Raw genomic sequence first — 12,378 nt, forward strand, 5'->3', positions numbered from 1 at the left:
ACCGTGAATAAAAATGGGATAAAGGAAAGAGGAGAAAAAAGCTACAGAAAGAGTATGTTGCAAATGACCCATTGATACATAGTCTAGTATTAGACGATAGGGGCGTAGACTTTAGCATTGAGTATTTAGGGCCCATGAAAGGTATTAAATTGATAGCTTGGAGGGCTGTAATTTTATACCCACAGTACAGCAGAGGAAGTGGCAATGAATGCATCTCCATTTTTGCCAGTCCTGTGCTCCAGCAATAAGCCAAAGGGACCAGTTCTAGGTCTGGTCCCTCTACAGCACGTCGCAATGAACAAAAAGGAAGTGTTCTTCAACCGAGTTAGCTCAGCTGAGCAGAACATGATTGAAAAGCTCGGTTAAGAGGTGTTACCCTGCTTCTTACCAGGGTTTTCGACTGTGCTAAGAAAACTGCAAAAAGTAACTAGAAATAGGGAATTGCCATCTAATGGGGTTGTGCCCAGTGGGGCCCCACAGGGATCTGTTCTCAACCAATTATCTGGAAGAAAATATAAAATAATTGTTGGTAAAATTTGCAGATTACACAAAAATTGGTGGCATGATGGAAATGGGTCAGTCACACAACCTGCATTTCAATACAGCTAAATTCAAGGTCGCACAATTAGAAACAAAGAAAGCAGGTCAAACTTATAAGATGGAGGAGTGTATCCTGGAAAGCAACAACTCTGAGAAGGATTTTGGGGTCATGGCAGACAATAAATTGAACATGAGCTCCCAGTGAAATCCCGTAACAGAAAGTGAATGCGATCCTTGGATGTATAAGTAGGAGAAGGGCAGTAAAGTTACCTGGATATACACCATTCGTGACACATTTACTGGAATACTGTGTCCAGTTCTGGTATCCATTCTTCACAACAGATGTTAAAAAATTGCAAAGCATTCAGAAAACAACAACAAGAACAATTCGCAGTTTGGAAACAATTCCTTAGTGCAAAAGACTGGAAAAAAAGCTCCAACTATTTAATTTATCTAAGGGAAGGTTCAATAGTGACTCAAACACAATCTATAAGCAAGGAAGAGCTTACGGATAGTAATGGCTTTTTAAACTGGCAGAAGATGACAATGACGAATTCAGATTAAAAATAATATCATCTAATAGTGCTTTTCAACTGCAGATCTAAGAGTGGTTTACAACAGTCAGTAGCATGATCCTCATTTTACAAATGGGGAAACTAAGCACAGAGGTGAAAAATAAGGCACACCTTTTTAACAATGGACATAATTAACCATTGGGACAACTTACCCAGGGAGGTGGTGGATTCTCCATCACTTGGAGTCTTTCATTCAAGACTGGATGGTTTTCGAAAAATATACGCCGTAACTCACACAAGAAGATAGAGGCTTGATAAAGAAATTATTGGGTGAGGTTCTATGGCCTGTGTTATACAAAAGATCAGACTAGATTATCAGAATAAGAAGTTTTAAGGCCCAAAGGAACCAATCTATGAATTTACACCAGTTGAGGACACGGCTCACCATGGATGAGCATTCCCTTCTAACTTTAATATTTAAACCTCACAAGTTTTGCAGTAGTTATATCTTTCCTTCCTAATGAACTCCCCCTTGCACACACAAAATCAAAACTGGTTGTTTTTAGTCCAACACAGGAGAAATGGGTTTATTTCCCGTGCCCCCCACCTCAAATTTCAATTAACAGGATAATTTCCTTCTGTGGAAACAGTGAAAGTTTCTATTCATTTGATTTTAATAGTAAAAAACCCCCACACATACCAAACAACCCCTCTTCCCCCACCATTAAGAATTTTGTTATTACACAGTAAAATACTTAAAACATTTTAAAAACAATACATTTTCCTTGATACAGATAATCCAGTAATATGTTAAATAGTCATCTGATTCTCAATTACTTACTTACTAGACCATGTAATTTTGACAACACATGAAAAGGTTAAAGGCTTACACAAGGAACGGAATCAGATTGACTTTTAAGAGGCTGACCCAGCAAGGCAACGAATGACCACAACTCCCACTGATACCAATGGGAGTGAGGGTACTTAGCATCGTACAGTCACCTTGCAGGGCTGGGCCTTCAGCTGAGATTTTCAAAGGAACCTAAGGGAGTTAGGTGCCAAATTCAGGCAACCTTTGAAAAATTCCAGCCTTCATGTCACTATGCCCCGGTGTAGCACTAATGGGTTTTGGGAGAGAGCTGGGTTCATCTTCATTCTTATAAAAAGAATGGCTGATATAGGATCTTTGGGAGAGCAGACAGAGAAGACGGATAAGGGATGAGTTACTCCAAAGGAACTAAAGATGAAGCACCAAGTTTACGTGTGTTCGGATCTGGGGTTATGGTTTGGAACCTTGTCTACATAAGAGTTTATAGCAGTAGGAAATAAAAAAACCCTATTGTGCTTTTCATGTTCAAACCACTTCACCAAGATAAAATTACATAACCCTCAAAGAGCCCATATGAGGTAGGCATTTACCCCCATTTTATAGATGGGGAAATGGAGGCTCAGAGAAGTGCAGCAACTTGCACAGCTTGCCTGGTCCTTAGACTACACCTCTGTAACAACAGATACTATCTAAAACATTATTTTCTTAAGAGCACTTAAAATGTCACATTACGAAAACACTGCCAGATTCACCATTGGTGCAACGACTTCTGCTTAGTAAAGTGATAGGTTTGGCCTGCTCTTATGGTCCGCTCCATTCTGACTGGTTAACCCTGTGAATTGAGTGCACACACATTTTCACATCAGTAAGGTGGAACCTCCTTCTGGGAGGACAGGGTTGTCTTCATTTACTCTTCTTTGGTCCACTTCTCTGTTCAGGCCCTTCTGCCCTTTTCCTTCTCCAATCACAGATCTCTGAGTAGCTACATGACTGGCATTTCCATGCTTCCTCAATTTCCACTCCCTGTACCTCCCTTCGTCCTTTCCAGTAAGCAAGGTAGTACTGCGCTCTCTCTCTCACCTTTTCTTCTTCAAACTGAACCACCTCTGTCCCGAGCAGGGTGTTACTTTCCTGGTGGCTGTATTCGATTTTCAAACAGTCAATGCTGGGGACGTCGGAGAGCGTCATGTTTAGATACATCAGCTCCAAGAGGTCCCCAAAGCAGGTTACCGTGAAGCCTATTTTCTGAGCGTGTTCCCTAAGGTGCGATCCCAGTGGCTGCTCCGGCCTCAGACGGATGTGACTGGTGATAACATCTGGTTTCAGTTGTCCTTGCACCATGGCATCAAAAATGTATTTATACAGACAGACCTGAAATGGGGGAAGAAAAAAAAAAAGATAATAAGCAATCCGCTATAGCAAAATGCGTTATAGAATGCGACAAGCTGGGTTGTACTCCCCTAGGCTATGCCTACACTTACAGCCAGGGGTGGGACTCCAGCTTGCATAGACATACTCCACTTTCACTCACCTGAACTAGCATGCTAAAAACAGTAGGGCAACACTGGCAGCGGTGTCACAGGTTAGTCGCCACGAGTACGTACCCTCCAGGTTCAGAGGGGTTTGTACTCCGAGCGGCAGGCCCAGTCTGCTGCTGTCCACGCTCCACTAATTTTAGCTCAGATGAGAGCAAGCGTGAGTATGTCTGCACGAGCTGGGAATCCGCCCCCTCTCTCAGAGGGCAGGCATAGCCTCAGACTTCACTGGAAACTCCAGCCCTAAACCATCAGGCTACTCAGTGCAATACTTCCTTGAAAGCCGAGTGTATTATTCATAGAAATGCCCCTCTCCGTAAGGTTATATGTCAGCTCCAAATAGATGAATCGCCCAGGAAAACGTGGAGGAGCTAGTAATAGAAGTTATTTGCATGTACATTTTTAGGTGTAAATAAAGCGTGTTCAAAATTGAGGCGCGAGTCTGATAGAATGAGTCTTAATCAGCTGAACTTTAAAAGGTGGGGTTTTCACAGCTGCCCGAATTCTAAATGGGAAGCAGGCAGCCAAATAAATCCTTTAGGCAGCTTTGATGATACGCAGCTGAAAGCAGATCTCAAATTACACGAATAGGGTGCACTTGTAGTTAAAATAAAAACTTAATGTTGCACAACCAATCCAAGTGCTGTGGGATTTGATGGCAATAGTTTAGTAGGTGACGTATGTCTCTGCAAGTCAGCATTGAACCAATGATCTGGGGGGACCATGGACTGCTGGAGTTCTATCTTTTGCATGAGATGCTAAACCAGTGTCCTGAGAACCTGTCTTTGAAGATCCTAGGACACTTTTCCCAAGAGAAGGGTTGTTAACGCTGATGCCTGGTCTGAATTCCAGTTTGGGTTGTTACACTCCACCTACATGGAGTTCCCCTTCTAGTTTCAACTAAATACTTCCTGTCCTAAACAGCTGTGTAAAATGGTGGCTGGCTGTCAAACAACTGTTCTCTTTCATTCCAGAGATGGTTGCAATTCACATATAATTTGTACAATAATCTGTAGAATGTTTTTGGTGTAAGAGGGACAATATAACTACAAAAAGTCATTATATTACACTACTTCTTTAGGAACCCATCCGTTGCTTGTTTTCTGAGCAAATATTTGTCACTGGATAGACCCCTCTATGGATTTGAACATATTTTACCCACCTGGAAATAATCTTTCTTCTTCTGTGCTCCAGAAGGCATAAAAGGTCGGCCTCGGGTTTTTAGCTCTCTCAGCTCCAGCTCTCCCTTGGCACTATAGCATAGCTCATCAATAATTCCCATCAGGAAGACATCTTCTATTATTCCAAAGACTGGAAGCTCCCGCACGCAACCACCTGGAATACAAAATGGGATACCCATACATTTTATGAGGCTCGCTGGCTTTTAATTGAAGATTTAAGTAACACTGCAGACTTCTTGGAATTGTACTACAGATGCATTTTAAGAATTTGCATTTAGACACCTGATTAAGAGAATGCTTGCATGCCTCCCCAAGGAGTTTCAGTTTTAATAATCTAAGGTGGTTATTAGAAATTCAGGCAAGGGAATTTAAAATACACATTTTTGTCTTGACGATCTCTAATTGTTATCCTTTCAAGCTAGCACAAAGATCACAACAAATTTTTATACATAAACTCTCTCACACACACACACACACACACACAGGGTAAAACAAAGATAAAAAAAAGTATGACAATACCTTTTGCCTGCCTACATACCTGCTTGTAGAACTGGAATCACAGAAAGAAGATTCAGTATTTTTATCGCCCACGAGTCTTCCTTGCTGGTCGTATGTACTTTCACTACATCATGAACTTCTAGTTCTGGTTTCAAAAGAGATAAAACAATTATTATTTTTTATCACAGTCCTACCTTGAGGCTGCAAATGATCTCTGGGTCCTATTGTGCAAGGCACCATGAAGCATGGTAAAAGAGCTTCAGTTTAAATAAACAAGATAGACAACAGGTGGGAAGGGAATCAGGCACAGAGATGAGTACCCAAGGGTACTCAACAGATCAGTCGGAGAGCCAGGAATAGAAGAACCCCTGTCTCCTGACCCCCAGTCCAGTGCCCTCTCTGTGAAAATAATCACCAATTTTAGAAAACGGTACAAAATTAGGCCTCTTTCCTCGACCCTGGTGCAATATATCAATCCACTGAGGATTACAAGGAACATTTTCTTTTTTCCAGGGACACCCGTAAATTAAATATAGTCCAGAAGTGGGCATAGTAGGATAGTTAATGCAGCGTCTGTTATACTGCTCTTGAATGCAAGTATATGCTTTTGGGTGACTCTTATGAGACTAGAAGGTGAAACTCGGCTTACTGTTATACCTGTGCATCCCTGCTGACATCAATAGGTTTGTACAGGTATAGCTGTGGGTAGAATTTGACCCAGCACATTACAAGTAAATTAATTTGTACACAAACATAGTAAAGCTTTCTAAAATATTTGCAGAAAACATAATGAAACAACGCACTGTATAATAAACTACACAGAAGAGGCTGGGGAGAAAGAAAACAAAATGGAAGTTTTTACCGCAACATCCTGGTAGTTTTACCTCTTGCTAGATGTATGCTCTTCCCTGTGTTTAATAACACGACTGTCTCTGGTGCCTGCAGCTGAGGGAGCTCCCTCCCATAAACCATTTGTTGTTCGCACCAACTCTGAGCGGACAGATCAGTCACGCAAAGGTAGTTCAGGTCATATTTTTCCAGGGGAGTCTGTGCTCTCTTTCTCTTCACCTTCCCGGATCCCAGAGGCAGGTCGCTTGAGGAGTTTGGCTTTCCACGGTGTCTATAATGAAATACATTAATTGTTTCCCCCTCTCTAGAGTACTTTAAAAATACAACTGTTTTGCAGTTTGCACAGTAAGTTTCTCCGGCAAAGCCACTACACAAAGATGAAATAGTAAACTGATGAGCGATATCAGTCTCTCTTTAAAGTCTGTGCCAAGTTAGGGACACACTAGTATAGTTCCTACTGTCCTCTGTGAGAGCCCCAGTAAGGAGCAGCCCTTTATTTTCAGTGAGCATGAGCCAGATTAGGGCAAGTTTGGACCTGTCTCACACCCTCCCATGGGAATGTCCCGCTCAGCCCCGGAGCAAAAGGAAAGTCTCCCTGAGTTAGGAATCTAGATGCTGGGAGCAGGGAACAATTGCTCGGATGGAGATTTGATCTTCAGGACTCCTTGGGGAGGCTACAAGCCTTGGCTCCCCCCCCAGCCCTGTTTAAGGCAGGGGGCCAGTTCGCTGCCCCCTGCCTTCGGGAGCGAAGGGGGTACAGGACCCTACCCTGCTTTGGCAAGCACCCAGGATGCAGCCCAATTTGGGGGCTGCTTCCCAGAGGCCTGGGCGGGGGGTGCAGCTCTTCTAGGAGCAGCCAAAGAAGCCCCCGGGGGTTACCGGGGAAGAGCCATGGCAGGCTGGAGTTGGGATGCAGCATGGGGGTGGGGGGCGAGCTCCGGGAGCTGCCGCCCCTCTAGGCTTTGGAGGTGGGGGGGCGGTTTACAGGCGAACCCCGAAGCTAGGGAGAGGGGGGCAGCGCCTACCCCGGCTGCAGCGCGTCGTCCCCCGCCTCCTCCAGCAGCCGCAGCAGCTCGGAGTCGCTGAGCTCGCCAGGCTCGGAGCCCGGTCCCGCCATGGACGCTTGAATCGCAGCCCGTGCTCCGCCTCCCCCTGCGCGCTGGGACGAGCACGGCTCGGAGGAGGAGGAGGAGGAGGAGGAGGGGCAGGGGGCTGGTCTCCACCCGGGTCCCTTCCCTCCAGCTCCAGCTCCAGCTCCAGCTCCCTCCCATGGTGTTCTCCTTCCTCCTCCCCTTCTCCAGTCCCACGCCCTAGGACCCCGCCCAGCAGAGACTGCAGAAATGGGCATGAATAAGGACCAGTAATGGAGACACGGGGTCAGCCCCCAAGCCGCCTGAGAAGCCCAGCCCCAGCAGAGGCATTATGCATTGTGAAAAGGAGGACTTGTGGCCCCTTAGAGTCTAACCTTAGAGACTTGAGCATAAGCTTTCCTGAGCTACAGCTCACTTCACCGGATGCATAAAGTGGAAAATACAGTGGGGAGATTTATATACACACAGACCATGAAAAAGTGGGTGTTTATTGTACACATTGTAAGGAGAGTGATCGCTTAAGATGAGCTATTACCAGCAGGAGAGTGGGGTGGGGGGGGGGGAGAAAACCTTTTGAAGTGATCATCAAGGTGGGCCATTTCCAGGAGTTAACAAGAACGTCTGAGGAACAGTGGGGGCGGGGGGGGGGGGGGGGGGGAGACTAAACAAGGGGAAATAGTTTTACTTTGTATAATGACTCCACCGCTCCCAGTCTCTATTCAAGCCTAAGTTAACTGTATCCGATTTGCAAATTAATTCCAATTCAGCAGTCTCTCGTTGGAGTCTGTTTTCGAAGTTTTTTTGTTGAAGAATAATCACTTTTAGATCAGAAATCGAGTGGCCAGACAGATTGAAGTGTTTGCCGACTGGTTTATGAATGTTATAATTCTTGATGTCTGATTTGTGTCCATTTATTCTTTTGCGTAGAGACTGTCCAGTTTGCCCAATGTACATGGCAGAGGGGCATTGCTGGCACATGATGGCATATATCACATTGGTAGATGTGCAGGTGAATGAGCCTCTGATAGTGTGGCTGATGGTGTGGCTATCAGAGGCTCGTTAATTATAACATTCAAAAACCAGTCAGAGAACACTTCAACCTCCCTGGTCACTCTATTTCAGACCTAAAAGTCACAAGTCTCCCAAAAACAAACAAACAAACAAAAAACCTCAAAAACAGACTCCAACAAGAGACTGCTGAATTGGAATTAATTTGCAAATTGGATACCATTAACTTAGGCTTGAATAGAGACTGGGAGCGGTTGAGTCATTATACAAAGTAAAACTATTTCCCCTTGTTTAGTCCTCCCCTCCCTCCCCCCCCACTGTTCCTCAGACGTTCTTGTTAACTCCTGGAAATGTGCTGGAAATGGCCCACCTTGATTATCACTTCAAAAGTTTCTGTCTCCCCCCACCCCACTCTCCTGCTAGTAATAGCTCATCTTAAGCGATCACTCTCCTTACAATGTGTATGATAAACACCCATTTTTTCATGGTCTGTGTGTATATAAATCTCCTCACTGTATTTTCCACTTTATGCATCCGATGAAGTGAGCGGTAGCTCACGAAAGCTTATGCTCAAATAAATTGGTTAGTCTCTAAGGTGCCACAAGTCCTCCTTTTCTTTTTGCGAATACAGACTAACACGGCTGCTACTCTGAAACCTGTCATTATGCATTGTATTCGCCCCCGCCCCCCAGCAGAGGTTTCTGGCTCTTTTACTCTTCGCTTTCAGCTTGTCCAGCCAATATCAGGGAATGGAAAGGCAAGGTATCCTACCAGGTCCCAGGCTGTATTTGATATTAAACTGATATCCCCCATTAGCAAATCCTGATTTGGCCTTCCTCAGGCAGCTTCGCCAACTCTCCTGAATTTACTGCGATCCTGGCAGTATGGGGTGTCTTTTCTAAAGCCCCAGCTCCTGGATTCACAGCCCTGCAAATCTGCAGATATCCGCTTTATATCCACGGACCCATTTTGGGGGAATTGCGGATACAAAATTTTTATCCATGCAGGGCCCTAGTCATGTGAATACACGAGAGTTTCATAGAATCATAGAATATCAGGGTTGGAAGGGACCTCAGGAGGTCATCTAGTCCAACCCCCTGCTCAAAGCAGGGCCAATCCCCAACTCATCTTTCATTAAAAAAAAAAAAAAAAAAAAGTTTCTAGCAGAAAAAAAAAAGCTTGAAAATGTGATCCAAGTGCATCCTCAAGGCTCAGAAAGCAGAAGTCAAAACAATATATATAGGGTTCAACTCATTTGTTTTAAAAACTCATGCTTTTGTAAGCCAATCTCATAATATTTTGTAGCCTGACATGATGTTTGACAACATTCTAATAGCGTGTGATTTTTATGGGGCGCACACACCTTTCCTGTGCTTTGTTCCTGTCCTTGGGTGTAAATCAACATTTTCTCAGCACAGCTCTGAGAATAGGAAGTGTTACTTTAGGTGTTCTTCCCTGCTGGTTATGCTAGGGCTGTCAGGTTAAAGCAGGAGCTACTGTCTGCATGAGTCTCAAGGGTAGCAATGTCGTGACACAGCAAAACCAGATAAAGATGTGTCAGGTGAAAGGTTTATCCGAAGGGAGGCTGTGTCTAGGGAATTAGTGGGTGAGTCAGTCACACGCAGGTGTCTCCGGCTCAATGCTGGAAACCTGACAGAGCTGACAAGCTGAATGTATTTGTTCAAAGTCACGCTGGAAAGAATACGATTAGGCTAAGCTTTTAAAAGCCTTGACCCCCAGCTCACATCAACACAGAGACAAGTTTCACACCTCCCTTCTTGTTCTGCTGTCTCCTTGCCTCTACTGCAGGTAAGTAATGCCATTTCTTCACATGACAGAGCCTTACATATGACTCCTTCAGACTTCACTTCTGTTTTCTAAGCTCTTCCTGCACGGATGTTATAACCTAATCACTGTGTCTGCGGCTGAGGACTGAAGCTGGGTTATTAAAAATGGATTTAAAATGTATTCCTCCCCCCCACATAATTTTCCATGTCTGTTGCAACAATAGGAGAATGTCTTCAAAGGCAAAGGAGAAGCATGGCAGCTGTACAGACAGGGATGCCTGATAGCACTTTCTCCTAGACCTTGTCTGACAAGGGTTCTTTAATCTTTACCAAATGCTATACTCTTCTGCCTTCCCAGATCCATTGGCTGTCAACATTCACATGAGAAACTTAAGTCTTTCTAAATTAAGTTAGATTGAGTTGGTTATGCTAGAGGAGAAAGTATTATCTTCTGTCTACTAATTCTAACCATAAAAGAACATCCTGGGGGAAAGTTATGAGATATAATGGGTACCTGGCAGAATCTGGTTGCTACATTGCAATAGACCACGTGCTGACTCAAAATAAGTTACGCAAAATACATTACTCCAGACAAGTTACGGAATGAGCATTGAGCATGTCTGACCCTGACACTATTGTTTGCCTAAAAGAATGGTAAACAAGAAGCAAAGTGTGCCAGCCCCTCATTGCTAAACACCGTTCTAAATAGATGGTCAAACAGTCTTCTCATCAGCTCTTCAAAGCAAGCCTGAGGTGTGCTTTATCAAAGACTGGCTAGATGCAGACAGTGTTAGTTTAATGAAATCACAGATTTTTTAGGCCAGAAGGGGCCACTGTGATCATTGAGTCTGACCTCCAGTATAACACAAGCTATAAAAGCTCACCCAGTAATCTTTACGTTAAGCCATAATTCTGATTGGGTTAGAGTATCCCTTTTAGAAAGGCATCCAGGACAGGTCTACACGACAAACCTACATCAGTATAAGTATGTGGCTCAGGGGTATGAGCGATGCAGTTGTACTGACCTAAGCCGCAGTGTAGCTAGCGCTCGGTTGACGGGAGAACTTCTCCTGTTGACATAGCTACCACCACTTCTCACGGAGGGGGATTAACTATGCTGATGGGAGAAGCTCTCCTGTCAGTGTAGTAGCATCTTCACTAAGCTTTTTAAGAGTAGACCTGCCCCCCAGTATTGATTGAAAGACTTCAAGTGATGGAGAATCCACCGCACCTCTTGGACAGTTGTTCCAATGGTTAATTACCTTCGCTGGTGAAAAAAACTGCATCTTATTTCTTATTGGAATTTATCTAGCTTCAGCTTTTTGCCATTGGACCTCATTCTGATTTTTACTGCTAGATCAAAGAACCATTACTATCAAACATCTCTTCCTCATGTAGGTACTTGTAGATTGTGATCAAGTCACTTCTTAACCCTTCTCTTGCATAAACTAAATTGACTGAGCTTCTTAGGTCTCCGACAGCAGTGCCCATGACAGGTAATAGAAAGTTTTGAGGAGGTAGGATATGATAAAGTATTACTCTTCTGTCAGAGAAGAGTTAATCTTGGCAGAACAAACAAGGATACAAGCTGGGAAGGATTATGCCTTTATTCAGGCTCTCCACTATAGGCACCATACCAGCTTCTCTTCATGAAAACCTCACTCTGTTAAAAGCCTGTTGGTTATTTAAATCCACTTTCCTGGGAGAACTCCACAAAGGGAATCATCTCAAGGTTATACAAAACAATGGGAGAGGGCTCATACAAAAGCTCTTAGAGATCTCTCTTTCTAGCAGAGACATGGATGTAGTTTTTTCCCTACCCACAAATTAAAACTGAGTGTGGCAATAAATGTTTAGTGCTCTTAAACTTGGCAAGGGAGATGCTGATTAATGTTACCAGGTGCACGTATATAATACAAGCTAGAATGTATTTTACGTCTCTAGATACCTTTCCTTTTTTATTGGAAAGAGTACGGAGGCTTAGGCTGTACATCATGCACATGGTACAACGCTCCCTTGACCAGGGACTTTTTACAGCTTGGCATGGACACTAACATCTGTTTACTGTGGGCTTCTGCCCAGCTATCTCTCGGATGGGCTACTACTGAGACTTGGGCAATAGCCCACTGCTGCAAGGGTCCCTATTAATATCACTCTAGGCCAGAAAGAGCTTAGTGTAACAGATGTATCATTCATTATAAAGGAATGGCCACCTTATGGGAACATGGAATTCCCTGAAAACATTTTCTTTTTTACACTGTGACAAGAATAAAAAGTGAGCAAACCGGATTGCTGTTACACAGAGAAAGTAATACCCAAACCTTATAATACGTGACCATTGTAAAGTTAATCCAGAGGCAATAATGCTGCAGTGACAGTTAGCTTTTGATCTTCGGTCTACAGTTTTATATCCCACAGCACTGTATTTCCTGAAAATGTAGGACATGCTGGTCTTTTTTCAGGCTACAAATCCACTGCATCTATTTAGTCACTTATAGCACGAAACCACAGAAACCCATATTCACTACAATTGTTGGCTGAAATT

At 43.8% G+C, this 12,378-nt stretch overlaps 1 protein-coding gene across 1 annotated transcript; it reads right to left on the reverse strand.

Moving 5' to 3' along the window:
* Positions 1–937: 937 nt before the first annotated feature.
* Positions 938–7,118, reverse strand: EXO5 (exonuclease 5). The gene is made up of 5 exons (XM_037880441.2): positions 6,973–7,118; positions 5,983–6,218; positions 5,139–5,243; positions 4,582–4,754; positions 938–3,255 (listed from the first exon to the last, which is right to left on the reverse strand). Exons 1-5 carry the CDS (start codon positions 7,062–7,064, stop codon positions 2,788–2,790), a joined length of 1,074 nt encoding a protein of 357 aa, XP_037736369.1. The 5' UTR covers positions 7,065–7,118; the 3' UTR covers positions 938–2,787.
* Between the last annotated feature and the right edge of the window lie 5,260 nt (positions 7,119–12,378).

The sequence above is a fragment of the Chelonia mydas genome, chromosome 17, assembly GCF_015237465.2.
Source record: "Chelonia mydas isolate rCheMyd1 chromosome 17, rCheMyd1.pri.v2, whole genome shotgun sequence".
NCBI lineage: Eukaryota > Metazoa > Chordata > Testudines > Cheloniidae > Chelonia > Chelonia mydas.